Source organism: Staurois parvus, unplaced genomic scaffold (assembly GCF_062004578.1).
Source record: "Staurois parvus isolate SC_StPar_1 unplaced genomic scaffold, SC_StPar_1.0 ptg001499l, whole genome shotgun sequence".
Taxonomy (NCBI): Eukaryota; Metazoa; Chordata; class Amphibia; order Anura; family Ranidae; genus Staurois; species Staurois parvus.
In genome coordinates, this window is record NW_028319295.1 from 33,310 (window position 1) to 56,544 (window position 23,235).

A 23,235-nucleotide genomic window follows, 5' to 3' on the forward strand; every position below is an offset into this window, starting at 1 on the left:
AAGGTGTCCTTCCAATAAGAGAGACCTGGAGCTGTTTGCAAAGGAAGAGTGGTCCAAAATTCCGGGTGAGAGGTGTCAGAAGCTTATTGATGGTTATAGGAAGCGACTGATTTCAGTTATGTTTTCCAAAGGGTGTGCAACCAAATATTAAGTTAAGGGTGCCAATACTTTTGTCCAGCCCATTTTTGGGGTTTTGTGTGACATTATGTCATATTTGCTTTTCTGCCTCTGTTTTATATTTGTTCCAATACATACAAAGGGAATAAACATGTGTATAGCAAAACATGTGTTAATGCAATACCTTTTTTGTGTGAAATACTTGATTTTCAGGAAAAATATCAAGGGTGCCAACAATTTCGGCCATGACTGTATATGACGAATCGTAATTCTTTAATGAAGGAATGCATCCAAAACAAAATGAACATTTCAGGCATGTACATGTCTAATTATGCATGCTACACATGTTAATCTAGGGGGGAGGGGAGTGTTAGATGGACTAGCAGCCTTAGATACACTAACAGATTGTAGATGAACTCCAGCTCACATTTTATAATCAGTTTCAACAATTTTATTTTTTTCTTTTGGGATAAAGTACAGAAGAGAAGATAGCGTGTTCAGTTCAGCTGAAAAACACAAGAACAAACAAACAAAAAATCAAACAAGAAAAACAACAGACTTTCTGGTAGGATCACCAGGTGAAGATAAAGGAAAGAGCCAAAAAAGGAAAACGAGTGCAGCCATCACATCTAAAAATTGGTAAGCTGTAATATAATAAAGGATTGCTTTTGGGTTTAATATCACTTTAATTGAAGAACACAGGGCATGTGTGGTGCATAGTATCCTTTTGGACCGCTTCCACTCCCACCCCCTTCAACTTGCTGGCAATTCCTGGCTGTCAAACCAACAACAAACCAAATGTCTAAATAAAGTATCTTATAGTTGTTGTCAGCTGTAGGCTACCTTCTGTAATGGACCTCTGACACAGCGTTAATAAACACTGTTCAGATGTTACTGTTCTATTTACTCTGTTCCATTCATCTTCAGATCAAATGGATGATTTTTGATCTGCATATGCTTGTCAGTTAAAGCAACATGACAAGTAAAAATATTTTTTAATGAAATTTAATTCTATCTAACCTCTGATAAATTTTTAGTTTACCTTTATCAGCACTCTTCAAAGCAGAGCTATATTCATGTCAGCTTCAGCAATGCAGTGTCCAAGAGCTCCCTCATTGGTCGCTGACATCTTTGGATGGTCTTCCTGAAGGTTTCAGTCTTCAGCCATTTTTATTGACCAAGCCGAGTTGATATTACTCCCAGGCATGCACTGGAGTTCATTCTAGGCAAATACTGCATGTTGCAGTATTCGCATGTGCACAGTGTACAGTGTAGGCAGGCAGGGGGAATACTTTAACACAGAAGAGACAGTTTGTCTTTTCTGTATTATAAAGTCTATCTATGCACAAATGTATTTATTTATTTATTTATTTTTTAGTAAAGTTCCACTTTAAATCCTTTTTCCATTTCACCCAAGCTTATTTTTTCCAGATGATTTTTGTTTTTTACTTTTTTTTTTATTTGATTACATCCATATTTCTGTGCTCAAAGCGGTACATTTTTTTGCATGGAAATATGTATTTTTTTTATTGTTGGCCTGTAATTTTTAGGAATAACTCACTGAAATCTGTCCGAACAAGAGTCTAGTAAACATCCCGGGTATGTTACAATTTGAAACACGAAATTATAAATTATAATTTAATAAATAGTCATATAAAATAATAATATAATAATAATAAATTTAGTTCAATTTATATAATATAGCGCCAAGTTTGCACATCACTGAGCAAAGTCGCAAAATCGTTTTCAGTGTCTGATGACGAATTTCGCCACGAATCATTATCACTCAATTCTGCAAGTGATTCTAATTTACTATCGCTGTTCTCTAGCTGGTCTAAAACTGCTTTTGACCTGAAGGGACGCTTTTTGGATGCCATGGACAGTCTTTGACAGGTTCTTTATTAAAAGAAGGAAAATAAAAGAATGTCCCCAGAAGTATATCTGACGGCAATCATGATGCCCGCCGCCGCCACCCGCAAAAATTTATAAAAACTCCCAACACTGGCTCCCAGCCATCTGACTGCTCCGCGGGCATTGTGATTGACGTCGGATCTACTTCGGGGGACATTCTTTTAATAAAGGACTTGTCAAAGATTGTCTCCTGTCTTTTCACACTACATTTTTTTGTGTGAATGAGTAGCATTACCATGTACCCCATACTCATTCACATGGGGGGGTGGATCTGGGGGCCTCTTGCTAAAGGGGGCTTCCAGATTCCGATAAGTCCCCCACTCGCAGACGTCCACAACCACAGCCCATGGTTGTGGGGAAGAGGCTCTTGTCCCCATCAACATGGAGACCAGGTGCTTTGGGGGGCAGCCATTTTGAGGGCATGTGGCCTGGTATGGTTAAGGAGGGGGGGTGCTCACTCGTCCCCTCCCCTTTCCTGACCTGCCAGGCTGCATGCTCAGATAAGGGTCTGGTATGGATTTTGGGGGGGACCCCACAACATTATTTTAAAATTTTGGCATGGGGGTTCCCCTCAAAATCCATACCAGACCCGAAGGGCTTGGTATGGATGGAGGGGGGACACCATGCCACTTTTTAAATTGCCGGTAATTCTTTCTTTTACATTCAGCTGTCAGTGGGGAACCCCATGACTTGATAAAATAACTTGTGGTATTTTAGTAGTGTTTAGTGAATTCAAACTTTTTTTTTTTAAATGCTGTGCAGTTTCCTACTGCATACTCAGATGCAGTAAGATACCACTTAGTGAATTGTGCCCATAATCACCAAAAGAAAGCCTTGTTTGTCCTAATATTTTCCAACATTTAGTATGAACTCAGAATATTATATTATACCATATTTGTGTATGGCTTCCTATAATCTAAGCATTGGAAGACATATGTAATAAAATATTAGGGTATATGTAACCCAAAAAGAAAAAATTATTATAAATCTGCCTACCAGTTGTAGTGGCTGCGTTAGTTTACTTTTTAGGCAAGGAGCATTTATCCCTCTGTTATGGAGATGAGAAGAAGGATTGGTGTTCTGTAGTCCACAGATAGAGCTGGAAACAACACTAGCTGATAACAGTCAGTAGAGGCAGGGAACACAAGAAGTTATCAGCTCACTGGATTGTTGGGGAATCAATAGGTGTTTTTGTACTTATCAAACAAATATAACACATTCATTTTAATGGTATTTTTAACAGGTCAAACGGAGAAATTAAAAGAGTTTATGTACACTTTAATATGTGTTTTGCACAAAATTGTGTTATGTGGATTGTCCAATGTTTGGTATAAGTTAACACTAATAAGGCATGCCATTCAAGCTGGATTTTAGTTTCATTTTTCACAATAAAATATAATATTGTATTCTGATATATAAATGCAGCTGACACATGTAATGCTAGCATTCAACACATACAATATATTCCTTCTTTCATTTCAAAGTTTCCTCTGCATTCACATGCAGACCCAACTGTCTAGAAAACTTGACAGGGGTGGGACAACCTATAACAGTGCCAGTAGTGCTTCGGCACTAACCCATAATCCATAAATATGGTAATTGTTGCAAGCACCCATGACAGTGTTAAAGGTTTGTCCCAAACCCTGCCACTTCTCTTTAGCTGGACAGCTTGGTTTAAATGTGGAAGAACATGAAAAAGACATGATAAATAAAAAAGGAATTCATACATTGAGTGCTATTTTTATATGGACCAACCACATACTTTTTTCAGTATAAAATACTGTATTTGTGGTCCTTTTCATTTCCCAGTAGAAGACAACTTATCATATTCTTCTCTAACATAGACAAAGCATCACAAACTAGAATTCACATTTTTATTTCCAAATATTCTGACCACACAATGACTTCATAGGAACACAATTTATACTCAAATGAACATCAGTGGGTTTGGTTTGGATTTTTTTAAATATCTTTATCTAACAGTAATTATTTAATACAGTAAATGCCATGCACAGTATGAACAGAATTCATGAGCCTGCTCCATCATAAAAGGGACTGTTTAGTAACAAAGTAGTGAAGAACTTGTAGACAAATTTCTAAGGCATTACCAGCACACCAGAGGGCTCTTCAAAAGAAATATTTTGAAATGAAATGACAGGTTGAGGCATGGTTTCACATAAAAATTATTTTTAAATAAAGACATCAGCATGATGTCACATTGAAATCATATTGAAAACCCCTTTAACATGCTGGCAACGCCTTAGAGATTTTAGTTCATGTACAACAACGCTATCGGTGAGACTTTATGGGGAGGATTTACTTAAACTGGAGCACACAGAATCTGGTGCAGCTGTGCATAGCAACCAATCAACTTCTAACTTCAGCTTGTTAAATTAAGGTTTGACAATAATACCTGGAAGCCGATTGGTTACTATGTAAAGCTGCATCAAATTCTGTATGCGCCAGTTTTAGTAAATCTTCCTCTTTGTCTTTAGTGTGCATTGTGCACTCTATAAGAATTCAGAAGATGCACACAAAAGGCATACACGCTTTACAACTGTCCTTCAGGTTCATCAAGAAAAATAGCTGTACTGTTGTTCTCAGTGCTCCTTGTTTCAATATTAGCACTGCTGATTAATTCTTCCTGATTATCAGTGGATTCACATGCACAGCAGCTGTCTTCCATTTTTGCTTTTTTATCAGTATTTTCAAAAGAAGACTGGAAGTCTATCAACAATACAATAAGACGATAAAGTTGTAAAATGACTACCAGGGAATTTTTGGCAGCAAAAAATACCAGCATTTGGTTAACCACACTGAAATAGGCCATAAGGATGATGCGGCATATGAGAAAAGGACCATCTTGAATCAGTAGACTAATTCCAATGTTCCAAAGATCTGCACTGTATCTACAGAACAGTAAACACAGGCCCCTCTTGGAGGTTGATCCTTGATGGCATCCAATATTTTGTACTATAAAGAAAAGATAAGTTGACCCAAATTAGAAAATATTAATAACAGAATAATGCTAGATGAACAGATGAACATCAATCAATATTACTCTACTACTAATATGATTCAACTATTTGCTACCAGCAAGCAGCATACGTTTCAGTTTGATAGGCTAGAGATCTCAAACAAAATCAAAAAGTGCATCAGAGTCAGTTGTTATACTCAGTACAAGTAGTATAGTTTACCTTAAAAACCTTAATGCCATATAAGTCAAGGTAAACAACTAAAAAACTGTTAGCACTTCTGCCTTCCAAGATTCAAATCTTACCTGGGACATCATCTGTATAGAGTTTGCATTTTCTTCCTTTCTTAGTCTAGGTTTCTTCTGGGTGTTCTGGTTTCCTCCCGAATTCAGAGATATGTTTGCAGGCTAAATTATTTTATACTAAATTGTCCTTTCAGCATATTTCTAAATTCTTTATTCAAGAAAGAGGACCAATCCAAGATGTAGACATGTAGAACATACCGTTACAGAGTAAGCCATATGTAACACAAATATATACATCCTTCCACTCAAGTTACCTTTTTTTTTCTTTTTAATTAATTGAAAGGTCCAGAAATTATCTTAAAAGAAAGAGTGAAGCTGAAGTGGGGAGAAAACAGGATAAGGGATGAGAGGGCAATAGACAAAGGGCTAGTAGAATTCCACAGAGAGGGAGTGGTTCTGGCTGGCGAGAGGGGGGGGGGGAGAGAACAGATGGGAAGAGGCTCGTCCAGACACCCCCGTGCCCTCTAATTGTCCAAGCAGCCAGCTCAATGTGTACTGGGAAATACTAGGGCTGTGGCAAGGTTAATGGGTTTGGTGTCTGTTAATGAACCAAGGTCTCCAAGTTTTCCATGATTTCTATTCTTGCTCCCTCAGAGTCATGGTGAGCTGCTCCAATTGTTGAATTTCTAAGATCCAAGCTTGCCATTGTGCAATGGTGGGGGGAGAGCTTTGCTTCTACGTTGTTGGGATGCAGGCCTTAGGAGGTGTTTGAGCAATGGGCCTTTATATTTCTCAATACAAAGAGAAGTAGCATGCAATAGGTAAGCTTCCCAGGTTCTTTCTAAAGGCACATTTGTAAGGGTCTTTATGATAAGTTCTACAGAATCCCAGAATTCCCTGAGCCTGGGGCATTCCCAAAAGATATGCAGGAGGGTTCCTTCTGCCTCTAAGCACCTCCAACAACAGTTGGACACGTATGGGTACTTCCAATGGAGTTATTAATTTGTAGCTATTTTCTCGATATTTACAAACTATAGAGGCTTTGTGCCTGACAAGAACTATGCTGTCCTTTTGAACTTGGGAGAATACAATTCCCCAGTCTTCTTTCCAGCACTTTAGGAACCGTAGTTTACTTCTGACCTTGCTATCAGGAAAGAATAAAAGAGTGATAGTATATTATGGGAATTTTGTCAAGGCACAGTTTTTTTTAACTGTGTGAAGGTGCGTACTGTTTTATGAGACTCAGGGAGGTCATTTAAGAAGCTGCTCAGCCAGCCATAGAAAATTAAATTCAGGAGTGAATGTTATTTCCAACTTGTGATCAAAGGGCGATTGCCTGATGAGAAATTAAAGAGGCAAAAAATTCCCTACTTCATAAGGACATTAAATTGTGGGTTGGAGCAGGCATGTCTAGAAGTTCCAGATCCTAAAATAGGGAGCATAGGGCTAGGCAAGGGTGCTAGAAATGTAGAGAGAAGCATTCCCTTGAGGGTTTAAAGGGTTGCAGTTACTAGTGGATTTTTGTAAGTTGTGTGGTTCGAGGTTTTGGAAAGTCATGGAAGAACCACTAATGGGGTATCAATTGGGGATTGTTTCAATTTAACCCACAGCTTATGGTCATTATGGGTACACCAGCTAAGGAGTCTAGTTAAGTGTTTTGCTTCATGATACTTTTCTGGGTCCAAAAAACCCATGTCCCCCCTCATGCTTTGGTAAACTGGAGCGCCTAATACATGTGGGCTTGCCTCCTCATACAAAGTGAAGGAACTTGAAATTTAAAAGTGCTTTGAAAAGGAAGAAATCTCCAATCTAGTGTCTGGAAGTTGTGGGCAACCAGCAGGGTGTGTGTCCAGGTCCACACAACCTTTATAATGATGGGCTGGTGAGAGCAGAGGCAGGTGGAGTTGGTGTTGCACTTGTTGCAGCCGGGAGGGAGGTGTGCTCCTGTCTAGAGACCAAGGCAAACCGCTCAGCACTTCACGTTGGAGAGGTTTCAGGTCAGTGGACTGAGAGAGTTGGGTCAGCTGAGAGAGTCTAGGAGACTGTGAGAGTCTGGGAGAGTAAATGCTGAGACAAATGGGAGAGAGTCTAGGGGACCAGAAGAAACCATTAGTCTTGGAGGAGTGAAGGGGCCTGGGGTGTCAGGAGAACCCCTACTTAGAGGCTAGGACTGGGCCTATGCAGCAAGATACTGCCACCAAAGCTGAGTGAGCCTTAAGAGCCAGGTGGCTTGGTATTTTTCTGTTGAGTTTGCTGAAGCTGAATCCTCATGCATTGTAAGTCGTGCATTGCAAAGTTTTTGTTTCTTTCTCTCTTAATAAAAGTCGGCTATGAGGCCCTTACATTTAGTTCCTATATATATATATATATATATATATATATACACTGTATATTGTCATTGCACTGACTGGGACACTCAGAATGTATACCAGATGACTGTAGGAAGCATTCAGTTCCCTCCCCCATTCGAACACTGTGACAGGGAGCTGCAGTTGTGGTTTACAGCTGTGATTGCTGTAATTGGTGGTCACAGCGATCACATGGTCCAGGACCAGTTTTATTGGCTCCGTACCCAGTCATGTCATCCACTGTGTCCAAGGGACACAGCAATCTCTGGACTTGCCAGTTTGTACTCTATGGGCCACACATGAGTCTGTGATGTGTAAGTTTGTACATCTATATCTACATGTACATGGGCCAGACAGAATACGGTTAGAGAAGCAACAATGCTGCAACATGGCTAACTTGTGCTGCCTGTAAGTTTCTATGTTAGTTATTATTTATATTGATCTTTGTGTCCCGGTAGGATCCTGGGTATACAGTACATGCAGTCTTGACTGCATAAAATGTCACCTAATCACAAATTGGATGTGGGGAATGCTCTTTCCTTTTGCAAATCAAAGCAGGTGGTACCCTGTTAGGCATAAGAAAAGTTCTTAGTTTAAAGTGGCCATAAGTCATATAAAAAATCCATTTCTAATGTCTAGGTTGGAGTTAGGATTTCAGACACCAGTGAATATTCCAGAACACAGCAAGTTCAAACTCAGCATGACTGCCATGAGCAGTGTCAATATGACTGTTTAGTTGGCCCCTAGGTGGTTCTATAAAGCCAGGACGTGACATTTTGTTTCCCCGTGCAACTCATAGCTCATATAAGAAGGAATAACTTTCATTTCCCCCAACTACGGTCTAATGAAAGATGAAATATATTCCCCTTTGACCATTGTAGAATGAGTGATAATTGCAGACAGTGTGATGTCGAGCAGTTGCAGGGTCTGAAAGGATTCTTTGATGCCCCTCTTCCCCCCATCCCCAGTGAGGTGACATTTGGATACATTTTTCTATAGCCACAAATCGTGTCCCTTATCAGGGAGATTGAGGGCATATCCTTGTCAAAAGACTTTATAGCAGCTAGGCCACTTTTGTCCACACACCATTAAACACAGGAGAGGCCTGCCAGTATTTCCATAATTGTTGGCTTGTATGGCAAAAGGGTCTGCAGACTCTTGTCCCATATGAAGGACACCTCATAATAGATGAAGAGCAGCTGGGATAGATACCATTCCCTGAAAGTTTATGAACTAGTTGAGCATCTGATGCAAGGTACAATTTAATCACTCACACAGCCCAGGGGTCTGCAGGTGATAAAGTGGGCCATGATGTGCTCTACCTGCATCTTCCTACAAATGCATTACACCAGGCAAGACATAAATTGTGTGCTGTGATCAGTAAGCATCTCTCTTGCAAAGCCAACTCATGTGAAACTGCTCACCAAATCCACAACCTTGTCTGCCTGAGCCTTAGGGAGAACCTAAGTCATAAGACTCTTAGGTGATGGCCTCTCTTTATAGTCTCCCTAATCTCAGTACACTCTCATTCTGCCACCCCCCTCAGGCAGTTTGTGTGCCTGACCTCTGAGTTCTTCCAAGCTGCCATCAAGGGAAATGACAGACTGAAGAGACTTCAGGCTCCTTATGGCAGGTTTAGAAGAGCAGGGGACTGACCGGGTTTCACAGGCTGTTCACCCCACTGACCTCCAGAGTTTCCCATGTCCCAAACAGTATCCTAAATTGACTCTAAGCAATATCCCTTTTCTCCAAAAAATAATCCATATATATCAACTGTTTAATAACCCTTTTCTATTTTCCATTAAATAGTTTCTTACTGTGTTTTTCTGCCTCCTTGTATAAGCTCCCAAACCTCTCCCATTTCCTCTAATTTCCATTCATTTGGAATTAGCAGTGCACATTAGTTGCTGTCAACTCCCATAGTCAATAGTTCCTAATGAATCTCAAGCATGAGCAAAAGTGGGTGGCTACATACAGTGGGACCATGAAGAATGAACTTGGCCATCTCTTACTAAGTAGGAAGTGGGATCTCAGTAGCAAAAACATTAATATGGAGAATTTGAGGAGGCCAAGAGAAGTATAAAGTACTTTTTTGAGTTTTGACTATACACGTAATTAGGTTCTTTTTCTACACCAGATTTTAATGTCACTTTATGTGAGTCCAGGACTTCAGTTGGAGATGTACAGGGAGATTGAACTTGGTTTATATTGAGCTACCAACTTCCCCAGACCAATACCCAATAACACAATAGTGGGGATAATGTCTTTTAGTACCACCTCTCATAGAGGAAATAGTATTTCCCCCTTTCTATATGCCTGTGAATTACATAACTGACAAAATCAGCTGTTTTTTTTAAAAAAGATGCATAAAATTTGCCACTGCTCCTTGCATAAATAAATCTATGCCAAAATGAGACGACTAAAGGATATGGTGACACTTTGCCAGCTCTGTAAATGCAGAAAAAGCTGCCCCTTTCACAATGCAGTGGGAATCATCTGTCATTTTGCTAGTCTTAGGGATCTGCATACTTATAAAACATGGAAAAGTAGAATAAAATGAAAGGAAGTTGAAAAACAAATTGGAAGCAGAACCAGGTAATATGACTTGTCAAAGTCACATGACTAGTGTTAGACAAGGTGGCAAATGGAGATGCAAGTGTCCAATTCTAACCAAGAGTAATTGTACCAAGCATAGCCCGTTGATGTCTGTAATAGCAATCAGCTTGCTACAAAAGGTTGTATTCTAAAAATTCACACATTGGGGTCATTAGGATCAATGCCCAAATGACTGTGTCAGTTCATTAGATAACTGCAGTGAGTAGGGAGGTCAAGTGGTATTTGACAAGCTTAATTCAAAAGAATCAACAGATACTCTGTAGCAGTGAGTAATTTCATTATGATCTAATTACAATTTTGCTTGCAAATAGTACTCACCAGCTAGATCAAGTGGGAACTGCAACATGCTCCATGTCCAAATACCAAGGATTGAGTAAACCAATATGATGTTTTCTCTGGAAATAAAACACACATAATTAAAATAATACACTTTTATTATGTCAGAGCATTGAAAATAATTACTGTAGGTATTAAAGACAAACATTAAACATTACGGTTGGTTTACTATAAGAAGATGTCCGCGTGTCAAAATGAAAGGTCACTTCATCAAAATACATGATAAATTTGCAAAGTAAATACTCACTGAGCTTAGTAAATAAGGTGAAGTTTTACTTATTTTAAACAATCTTGTATCAGCAAATATCCATTTTTTTTTTATTTTTCTGCATGTGATTGGGCATTCAAAGTCTACACTGGTTCATCCTATTTACTGACATTTACTTTGAATAGTAAATATGCACTAAGGCTGGTTCGCACATATGCGGCTTGGGAAATGCGTGCTAATCGCACAACTTTCCTGACCTGCAGGCAAACATGCTACTCTTTAGCAGAAGCATGAGGGTGCCATTTATTCTTAATGGCACCCCCAAGCATTGAAAAATGCAGCGCTTTTTGGGGTATATAAAATCACATGGTACAGCAGCATGTGGTTTCATTCGACTGTGGTTTTAAAAAAGGTTCAGGGACTTTTTTCCTCATGTTTAACACAGGTACAGCAGCCCACTCAAATGAATGGGCTGTAGTCCCCCACCAACTCGTCTGCACAGAGCCGCAAAGATGTGAACCTAGACTTAGTGAACACTCTGAGTTTTGCCTATAGTAAATCCGGGTTGATATCCAATATGTTCTGCAAAAGGTAGCTCTGTTTCATTTTACATCTATATCAGATGTTAAAGTAATAATGGGTGTCACTGAAAAATGGATAGGATTGTGTGATTTAAATAGGATTTGTGAAAGTTAGACAATGCTTGTTTTTTTTTTCAATCTAACATTTGGGAGGTATGTTGCAAATTACATATTAAAAAGGAGTTGCAGTTTATTCCATGCTTCAACAATACAAAAGTGACAAAATCACCACTTTGAAAAGGATAAATAAAAGTTGTATCAAAATACGGGATAAGTTACACAACAGGGAACTGCTTGTTATTGCTATGCATGTTAACCTGCTTTGTCTCACTCAGCCACTACACTCATGCCAGAATTACAGGCTCTTAAACCTTAAAGGTCACTTCACAATGATTTATTACAGGCCTGTGAGACACAGACCTGTTATTAGTAAAAACAAAGAAGGAAAGGCGTCCTAAACTCAAGCTCCCTTTCTGTCACTATGAAAAAATGTGATTAGATTAATTTAGAGCAGGCAGTCCTTGGAGCTATGCAAAATAAGACTTTTTTAATTCTCAAGAGATTGGTGATGGGATTAAGAATTCCATGCTTAAAGTAGAAAGCACCTTTAAAGCGTATCTATATGTTTTTGAATGTTAAGATACATACCTACAACTCTCTGTGATTGCAGTGCACATTATATTAAATGTTGGACAAAGATTATACATATAATATTTGTCTAGCATAAAAAGTTTAATAAAGGGTGCACACATGTCAAAGAATTCTCAGAGCATCATAGGTTTTCTAAAGACAACATGGCAGCATTGGTTGTCTCTCAAAAACCCCTTCTCTGAATAAATCTTTATATAAAGATGTTTGAAGGGAGGCAGAGAATGGGGGAAGTCATTTATCTGACTTAGTCTCATGTACATGAAAGTTTCACTTAAGCTACTGAGCTCTGCAAACCTCAATTTTTTCTTTTAAATTTTTTATTTATAGATTAGAATGAGATTACAGAGAAGTGTCATACAATACTAACAACATTTCTGAGAAGGCCACAGATTTTGAGCAGGCAAAGAGACTTGGAAAGCTTACAGATAGCTTTCAGTTATATGATTTGGTACAATGAAAGCACAGCCTCTATTACTATACAATACTGCACAAAGGGTAGCAATGAAAAGTTGTTGTGCTAATCTGGGACAATCTCGTCAAATCATAAAACTTTTACTCAAGTAGAAAAATAGAAGGAAGAACTGGGGGATACTACACAAAAAAGGGGTAGGGAAAAAGGGGGGTGAATAAATAATAAGGGGGAGGAGGGCACCAGGAATCTGGAGAATAAAGTGGAGGGAACCCTAACAAGGTTCATCCCAGGTACAACTTCTTCACTCCACTCTGGCCATCAACCTTTTTCCTTCCATTGAGAGTATAAACATATGCCAGTGCCACCAGGTTCCAGTCCTGCTAAAGCCAAATTTGGATTGAGGGTGGAGACCCTGTCTTTCAGCAGGTGGGGATGCAGGCCTTAGCAGAGTTAAGTAGTTGTACTAAAATAGATTTACAGTACATTTTTATAGACACTGAGTTATAATAGAGGGAAAAAAGCTGGGTAAAATGAAGTTCGTAAATTGTTGAGATATTCTTTGCACACTGTCCCAGAAAACTGTAGAGCTTGGGGAAGTTCCAGAAAATATTGAATAAGGTTCCTTAATCAGCTCTGCATCTCCAACAGTGATCTATGATAGAGAACATGCATTTATGAAGTAGCGATTGGCTCCTATACCACCTAGTAATTATTTTGTAGTTGCATTCTTGGATTTTGGTGCAGATCGATGAATTAAACATGAAAATATATACTTTCTGGAGTAGGTCCATAGAGAGGGTAATATTGAGATCACATTCCTATGCAGTAATGAAAGAAGAACATTAATTAGGGTTTGACATGGCCATGGAGAAGTAAATGCATGATTAAAAGTCCCTAAGTGTACCTTCCTCAGCACACATCATTTAAAATTCACTGAGACCACGGCTCAATTTGGCGGGGGGCAGTAGAGAAATCAAAACATGACACAATTGGAAAGCTGTCCAAAGGGAAAGGTAGAATCTGCCCATAGAGGACATAAAATGAAACAGCTTAGGCCATTCTGAATCTACCAGGAAATGAGAGGAGGTTAGTGTCGACTTCCCTAAAAGTTTGAAAAGAAAGGTTGGAAAGGCCAGGGGGAACTCAGGATTCCCCAGTATGAGAAGAAGAGAAGATGGATATAGAGCAAACCCAAATTTCATCATATCCTTCCTACAAACTAACAGGGTTGGGTCAATGAAAGGGTGAGACTTCAGGTCCATTGGAATGAATGGCTTCCACCACGATATGATTTTCAAAGGGACACTACATTGGGCCTGCTGCAGGAAAGCCCAGATCTTAATATGTGCCTATTCTAGTCTATCAAGTGTACATGGAGACAAATGGTGCAATATATTGGGTCGAATCGGGCATTGCAATTCCGCAATGGGATTTTAGGAATTTAAGTACTCACTGGTTTATACTGTACAAGAACGTCTATTGGTCCCCCAAAAAATTAGTGAAGGGTTTGGAGGTGGAATTAAAAAAATAAAAGGGGGGGATATAAATTAGTAAAAAAAATTAAGTAAATACAAACATTTTGGTAAAATTTTCATCTTCAAAAAAATGCAGAGGCCTGAAACAAGAGTGTAGTCCTGTGTGTCACTTGTTAAGTAAGGTTTGGACATTCCTTAAAAGGGGTAGAATTTTGTTTTTATGTGTCTAGGAGTCTGCATGGGATCATAATGCACAGTTATTTAGGTGCAGAAGGGGCTTATTTAAATTTAAAATGAAAATGTAGTCTAGATAGGGATGCAAGGGGAACCACTATATGCAATTCCTCTGATTTTTGAAAATTAATTTTCAAATTAAATAGTGCACCATCTTTGTGAAATTCTTGAAGAAGGCAGGGGAGGGAAAAGGGCTCCAGAGAAAGTACAAAAATTATCAGGGAGACAAGTGCCATCACAGATTTGTTTTAACAGAGGAGTCAACATGTACACTTTGTAAAAAACGAGTAACTCTGACGCACAGGAGTAAAGTAGTGTAAGGGTGAAAAGGATAAAAATTCTAAAATTTATAAAGTAAAAGATGATAATGGCAATATTGGCATATAAGTACTTAAAACAGGGTATGTAAATGCATAGGTGCACAATAAGTCCTTATAAGAGTCTCTCAGGCAATTTGCCTGGAAGCTTTTTAGCACAAAAAGACGGCAGCCATCCTCGGAGCAAGCCAGCTCTGTATGCAGGGACAGAAGAAAAGAGACAGGAGGCGCCCGTCTGAGTGTAGTAATAACACTGTATTTAATAGCAAAGGATTAAAAACACTCACAAAGGAAGTAATAAAACAAGCTCATCTGTGTATATGAGAGATGACCATTCCTCAAAATGTCCTGCAGGCACCACTGGTGGTTAGTGCAATAGCAGCTGGGCTGATGGAGATGGTAAGAGACACTGTAGTGGTCAATCCTACAGAGTAGTGGTGTTGTGCAGGAAGGAGCCTAGTAACCAGCACTGTACACTTCGGCATGTGACATCACAGGAAGAGGGTCAGTGGGGAGGAAGAGCACAGATGTGGGAAAGTCAGGCTATGCACTCTGAGCCTCTAGCTCCTTCTATTGGCCTCTAGAAGGAGCTAGAGGCTCCGAGTGCGTAGCCTGACCGCCGGAGTGTTCCATGCTGGTTTCTAGGCTCCTTCCTGCACAAACGCTGCTGGATCGGCTCTACAACACCACCACTCTGTAGGATTGACCACTACAGTGTCTCTTACCATCTCCATCAGCCCAGCTGCTCCTGCACTAACCACCAGTGGTGCCTGCAGGACGTTTTGAGGAATGGTCATCTCTCATATACACAGATGAGTTTGTTTTATTACTTCCTTTGTGAGTGTTTTTAATCCTTTGCTATTAAACATGTACACTTGATGGCTGCCTATGGAAATCCATATTATTAGATTATGTGTATTTCCCTTTTTCGAAAATATATTTTTACTTTAATCTTTAAACCTAATCTTAAAAAAAAAGAAAAATTATGTAAAACCTTGTGCTAAATGTAAAAGGTATTTAAGTACAAATAAACTTTTAGTGTAACTTGGTTAAGTACATAATTGTTGAATCAAAACAAAAGGTGTTGAAAGTCTTAGGCCTTGTCCACACCATGTGCAGAAATTTGCTTTTTTATGCACCTGTATCTGTAGGGGTACAACAAAAACAATTGGTTAATATGTGCCTTGTTTACACCACAACACTAGTATCATGTGCAATTGTTTTCTTTGTGTCCTTGCAGAGACCCACATTTGAGAACCACATGTCTCTGCCCATGGTGTGAACAAGCTCAAAATATTCTATGAAAACCATATCTGCTTGATTTTTTTATCACTTTATATGGTGTGAATGAGGCCTTGTGCATTTAAATGAACTGATTTGGTGGTCACAATATGTCTCATGGCACATACAAGGCACAAGAGTTGATTTACTAAAACTGGAGAGTGCAAAATCTGGTGCAGCTCTGCATAGAAAGCAAACAGCTTAACTGAACAAGCTGAAGTTAGAAGCTGATTGGCTACAAAGCACAGCTGTACCAGATTTTACACCCTCCATTTTTAGCAAATCAACCCCACAATGACTCCGGCAGTCATTGTTGGCATACTTTTGGACATTCCAAATTCTGAGGTCCAAGTTCTGAATTCCAGATTCCAAGTTCCAAATTCTGAGTCCTGAATTCCAAATTCTGAGTTTCAAATTTTAAAATTCCGAGTTCTGAATTCCAAGTCCTGAATTCCAAAATTCTGAGTTCCTAATTACAAGTTCTGAGTACCAAATTTCAGATTCCAAGTTCTGAGTTGCCAGTTCTAAATTGCAAGTTTCAAATTTCACATTCCAAGTTCCAAGTCCTGAATTCTGAATTTCAAATTCTAAGTACAAAATTTCAAATTCCAAGTTCTGAATTCCAAAATTCTAAGTTCCAAGTTCCATATTCTGAGTTCCAATGTCACTACCAGAGGATAAGATCACCTGGGACTGTAACCTCAAGATCTAGCGGGCCAGTGGAAACAACTAAACAGGTGTATCCGTGTAACGATCCTTGTAAGTGCAGGAGCAGTGTGACCACATACAAACAGTGGTGTGTCAGGATCGTAGGATCTAAGGAGCCACCCGGTCTTCACCAGAGCCACTGAAGGTGGGGATGTTGTACTGCATGGTAGCCCCCAGGTTGCAGCTCTCTTACACACCTGTGTGGGCACAGCGCAACCAAATAGCACACTAGAAGGATACGGGGTAAGCACAGGCTACTAGGAACCAAGGTAACCTATTGCAACAAGCAAGGAGGGATGCCAGGGAAGAGGACACAGGGAACAAGTGTAAAGCACAGGAGAGTGAGAGATGCTGAGCAATGGTGCAGAGAGAGAGACTCAGCAAGCTGGAAAGGGCTGCAGGGCAAACAACAACAGGAAGCAATGCTGAGAAGGACAGAGCGAAAACATTGAGAACAAAGACATGATCAAACAGCACATGATGAAGCAGCGGTGAATAGCACAGGAACCAGAGGGGTCCGGCTTCCAAATGAAGACACATTGCTCAAACACTAACACACGGATGAAAAAGCTTAATAATATCCCGGGCAGGAATCCGAACAACTCGGACAGGAGGCAAAACCCGGCATCAGATCGATGTGCACTAAAGCGTGACATCCAAGTTCTAAATTTGGAGTTCCGAATTCTAAGCGCGGAGTTCTAAATTCTAAACTCTGAATATCAAAATTCTGAGTTCCAAATTTCAAATTCTGAGTTCTAAATTTCAAATTCTGAGTTTCAAATTTCACATTCCACGTTCCAAGTTCTGAATTCCAGATTCTGAGTACCAAATTCCAAGTTTCAATTTCCAAATTCTGAAATTCAAGTTCTGAGTTTCATATTTCAGTTTTGGAATTCCAAATTCTTAGTAAACAGTAAATGGATTCAAACATGCTTGGGACAAATATAGATCAGACAAAAAAGACTCAATGGGCCACTTGGTCTTTTTTTCTGCCATCACTCTTCTATCTTTCTATGAGTTCTGTGAATTCTAAATTCTAAGTTCCAAAATCCAAATTACAAGTTCAAAATTAAAAATTCTGGCTCCAAGCAGCATTTCCCTATGTTTTAGGTTTGTAGTCTTTTCAATAAACTGGTCTTTAATCATTTTATCCTTTAAGGGTCCAAATCTGTAGGGTGCTCTCAGCTGATAGTGGAAAATAAATTCTCCCTCGCCCTTACAGCATCTGTAAAATCAACTCTGGCCACTAAGGCATTTTGGCTTGTATAAAATACGTTTCCAGGTATTGTATTGTTCTGAACCTAATAAGTTATGGTACTTGCATTGGGGTACTGCTGTATGAATGTTAGATTCCTAGTGGAAAATACTGACTACAACTCAAGAATGGGCAGTAGATTAAATGAGTGTTTTTTCCTGTTTTTGTGCATACGCATGTAAAAACTCTTCTATCAATTGTTGGGACGTGTCATACGCACCTATGCACTTGTTTGTGCATACGTATGTAAAATACTGTTCAGAAATGCTTTTTTACTAACCTAAAAGCAGTACATGTTTACGGGTCTGTATGTAGGCACATAAAAACAATGGGCTACATTTACATCAGTAAATTACAACAAAAAAAATGCTTGTATGCCTAAAAAGATTGTGCAAGAGGCTTTACGCAGCAATGCCCTCTGTCTATTAGGTGAGCCCCATACAGGCCAGATGATAGTAAGTAGAATGAAAATTGTTCAAACCAGGGATACCAGGGCACTGCAGGCTCTGCAGGATGCTGTAAAATATATACCGTATTTGCCAGGGTATAAGATGACTTTTTATACTTAAAAACATACCCCAAAAATCAGGGGTCGTCTTATATGTGGGGCATACAATGTGAACCTTTAGTTTGTTTGGGCCAAGCTGGCTCAAAACGAACGTCCCTAATCTGTCAGCCCGCTGGATGTGCGGTAATACTGTATGTATGGTAGCTTTGGCTACATACAGTATACTCCACTGAACCAATCACGGCGAGCGATGTATTCTATTATTGAATACAAAGCCTGCTCAGATTGGCAGAGATTGTGACATCATCAGCCCGCCTCCCTGACTCAGCCAATCCAAGCAGGCTTTGTATTCATTAATAGAATACATCGCTCCCCGTGATTGGCTCAGCACAGTATACTGTATGTATACTGTATGTAGCCAAAGCTACCGTACATACAGTATTACCACACATCCAGCGGGCTGACAAATTAGGGGGTGTATTTAAACAGAATGGCTGGTAGACAAGACCCCATCATGGCTCCAGCAAGAAGAAGGAAATATGAAGCCACTTTCAAACTGAAAGTTGTAAACTTTGCCAAGGAACATAATTGTGCTGCTGCAAGACAATATGGAGTAAAATAAAAGATGGTCCGACACTGGAAAGCAAATGTGTATGCATTAAAGAGTATGCCAAGGATTAAATGTGCATTAAGAAAAGGCACCCCACATTGGGAGAACTCGAAAATCATGTAGCAGACATGGTGCATGAACATCGTCAAAATGGTTATGTAGTGACACGAAACAACAAACATATGTCTGCAGTGGGCCAAATCTAACCCTGATCTAGTTTGGTGGCGTGCGGTGTGGTCTGCCAGAGAGCAGCACAGTGATGATGCACTGATCTCGGTGCATCACACTGTTTATTTTTTTTTTTTAACAAACTTTATTGAGATGTTATATAGACATCTCATAAAACTCAATTGCTGACCAAATGGTGGGAGGCAGTGGATTGCCTCGCAATGGACTGTGCTGAAAAAAGTACTGCATGCAGTACTTTTTCTAAGCGCACACTGCCCACACATCTTTGCAACACGGTGGTGTAAACCAGGCAGATAGGGAGACAAGGCATTTTGCATTATTAGACAGTAGGACTGCACTGGAATAGCAGCTCAACTCAGTTCTGCATCTGGTGTGAACCTAGCCTTATAATGGCTCAACAAATGCACAAAAAACACAGCACAAAATATTAATAATATTAAATAAAATATAATAATAATAAAATAAATTGTGTGAATATTCACTTCAGTTATTTATTAATGTGAAAAATAAATTATTGTTTACTTTTTTCATTTGTATATGATTGGTTGATCAAAGTGAAGAGAATTTTTTTCACATGATTCGATAATGGATGTGAATATTATTACAAATTATTGCGTGAAGATTCTCAACTTCTTTATTAAATATTGGTCATTAAAGTGGCATTTGTACACATCCCTACCACCATATCACATGTTTTATTTTTTATTTGTGTTACAAATAAGGTTTTTACTGGAAGTCATAATAAAGAAATAATCCAATGATAAATGGCTTAAGAGTTTTATTTGGGTAACGCTATTTGAGTGCTTTGCCAAATTCCAAACTGAACACGTTATCTCCATCTCCTGGCTTTTGTATTGATTCTTTCTCAAGAACAAAACACTTTTAGCACATAAACCCTGTAAGCAAATAATGAAAAACAACCTGTTTACCTAACATTAAAGAACAGACACCACTGAACCTAAAATGTAAAAGTCATTTTTCCTTAACATTTATTGGTATATTTTGTAAAATAAATAGGATGTCTCTAATCTCCCTATTTTAGTTAAATTTAATCAAGTGTAATATTGATGACTTGCTGGTAGACTGCATTTGGAATATGAAGTCTGCATTTGGATTATATTCTTTATTGTCTGGGGCAGTATTGTTATAAAATATAAACAGTAACAGCGCCTCTGTCTTTGTGAATTTAATGTATTTGACTTCTCCCAAGCTATCATCCCTTTATTTTCAAAAGATCAGAATGTAAGATGAAGACAAACAGCAAGAACAGGTTATTATTAAATGGACTTTTTCCACAGCAAGAAATAGGTAAACAATGTAATCTTATGAAATCTAGTGCCTGGCCAAATAAATAGTGTGGATTATTGTTAGTATTTTTAAAACTATTACTGGCTACCCTTTTAGTAGGGATGGCAGTCTTTTGAAGCTGCATATTTTAATGACATACAGTACATTACAGTATGTGCAAATTATTTTTTTTCTGTTTCTGCAACATTTGCTGTTGGTAATTCTGTGATATAAACACAATCAGAATCTAAACATTGCTTGCAAAAGTTCTGAATGCCTGAAGGCTTGCTCCACAATGACTGCAAACCTGGTTGATCCCAGGTAAATCAATCATTTAAATATAGATGAGCATTTTCATTTAATATTAATTGATGCAATATTCCCCATCATAAAAGTGGTCCTAAGTACAAAGCACAGGTACTCACTGACAGTTTGTTCACCTGTTTGCTAAATGTCTACAGTGATTTCCTGGCTTTTATAAGTAATTACTAGTGATAATCCAAACTGCTCTTTGTTTGGTTCAAGCAGGGTTCGGAGAACCTGAACCCTATTGAAATCACATTAAAAACCATGCAGGGCAAAGTGACAGTGTTTCTGCAAAGGGTTCCCCATCCCCCATATACCCACCTCATCTATGCTCATTTGTTGCTTCTTCCTCTGTCAAAGCTGGCTACACTACCCAACGGGGGGAGATAGTGATATGCTCCTCTGTGACAGAGCAAGGGCCTAGCTACCAATTGCTAGTACCAATCACTGTCACAATGCCAAGAAAGCTACACCATTGCTTCCACTGGTCACTGACATTGCTGATTTTAGCTGTGACTGAGATGGAGGAAGAGGATTTGAGGTAGGGCAGGTGGCGTGAACGTGAACTTTAAGATCGGACAATTTGGTTTGTTGCAAGTTGGCTGGTAAGTGAACTGGGAATTTTTCTTTGTTGTTGTTTGACATGAGTTGCCCTTCCATGTGCTCCTTGCTGCGATGGCCAGTTATAGGTTGGGGCAGTTGCCAATTGTTTATACTATTGGTAAATTGGTGAGGGGGCGTACTGGACACCTTTGCTGCCATTGTGCTATATGCTGCAGTGCCCCTCTTTGCCTTTAAGGAGGGGTGAGCTCCCTCCAGGCATGCCTGCCCTCAATCTATCAATTATTATACATGTTCTCCTAATATGGAGGCTCTCAAAATTTATAGACCTAGGACTGCAGATAATACTGGGATGCCATGATGTGGCCTCTGCAGCTTACACATGCATTTGCAAATGTGTGCAAATGAAACCCCTGTTTTTAATGTGAACTGTTAGACAGGACAAGTTGATTTGTTGCAGGCTGGTTGGTAAGTTGAGCTGGGAATTTTTCTTTGTTGTTGTTTGGCATGTGTTGTCATTCCGTGTGCTGCATGCTGCAAAGGCCATTTATAGGTTGAGGCAGTTTTCATTTATTTCTACAGGTCGGGTGAATATATGGGGGTTGAGAAATGTTCTTTACAAAGACACTGTGGTTGCTTTTCTAAAAGTAAATAGGCTGTTTACTTTTCATGTTAATTTACCCCACAGCTTAGTGAATAGGGTGACATTTCACTTTTCAAAGAATACCAAATCACATGGAAGGAAAAAAACATTTTCTTGCATGTGATTGGATGATAGAGGTCAGCAGAGTTTCAACTCGTTCAGAACTGGGGAAAATTCCATAATTTCTTTGCAAAGCGCAGCTTCTCTTGCAAAGTGAAATGCCTATTTGCCTTTAGTAAATCAAGCCAACTGCCCCCTAGTGGCGAGGTGACAGGGTCCCTTTAGAAGATACTAATTACCTGGCTATAACACTGACCATAGGCTTCTAAATCACTGACCCGGGACAAGTTTAGACAACAGGAAAGTCAGAGTAAAGCCAGAAGTTCTTATCTGCATGCTTGTTCTGTGTTATTGACAAAACATGATCTTCATTAAAGCCAGGCAACTGGAATTTTCAGAATGAGAAGTAAGCACTGAAAGCTTCCATGTTCCTCCGTGGAAAACTTTCATTTAGGCAGAAGCACAGTGACATGGTCCCAGAATTTAAGAGCCTAAAGACCCTAAGGTAAATCTGCCCAGATTTTAGTTTGCTTCTGACCAATAAAAAAAAAAACCATACAATGTACCTTACGACAACTACTTCCATTGTCTCGCTAGTGAATTCCAAAATATCTGCAGCAGTGCCCACAAACATCAGGAGAAGTTGAGAAAGCTGATCACGAGTTATTCCCACTCCGATTGGCAGGAACCATCTTCCAATAATCAAAAGCAGAAGAAACGTCTGGTGTAATCCTAGTGTCCAGGCTGATTGACAGATTGATGAAATTAATGTATTGGCCTGTAATAAAAAAGAAAACATACTTTGTTGTTTCTGCACAGATTAGGATTTGTAGAAACATCACGTTTAAAGCTGGCCTCCAGCTTTCAGTGAAATGTAATAGTTCAACAAATAAGTTGTATCAAATCGTCAAACAATAAGTATCATAAGAGCATGCTCATGCCCATGAAAGTCTAGGTCATGCTTCAAATATTACACAATTTTGAACCAAAAAATGTCCATGAAAATCTTTCAAGTGTGAAGTGAATTGTCAGGTAAGTGTTCTCATCACGTGTCCTCCACCATAACTTACACAGCTTCTTGCTGGATCCTCATGATCTCTAGTTTAGGCAAAGATCATACAGCACTTGTATAGTAAATCACTGGAAGGGCAGCCCAGGTGCTATTTACCAGGGGGCCATCAGTCCACACAGACAGACCGAGAACCACCAGTTCACTACAATTAAACTCAAATAAATCTTCAATGGGGGTACAGAGACAAGCAGTCAGTTGGCAGGTGTGATGATGTCACAGAAAAAGCACCACCCAATGCATTTTGTTACCAAAGAACCTAGTCAGGGAATTGGAACGATGTTCTTTGGTAGCGAAACACATTGGGTGGGGCTTAATCAGTGATCTCATCA

General features: G+C 39.2%; 1 protein-coding gene across 1 annotated transcript in view; it reads right to left on the minus strand.

Moving 5' to 3' along the window:
* Positions 1–371: 371 nt before the first annotated feature.
* LOC149435489 (transmembrane protein 26-like) overlaps positions 372–23,235 on the minus strand; it is a 115,462-nt gene continuing 92,598 nt past the window's right edge. The window contains exons 4-6 of the mRNA XM_089662608.1: positions 22,401–22,612; positions 10,531–10,607; positions 372–5,001 (exon numbers count right to left, since the gene is read on the minus strand). Of these exons, the coding sequence (XP_089518734.1) occupies positions 4,580–5,001; positions 10,531–10,607; positions 22,401–22,612 (711 nt within the window). The 3' untranslated portion in view covers positions 372–4,579. The remainder of the gene's footprint in view (positions 5,002–10,530; positions 10,608–22,400; positions 22,613–23,235) is intronic.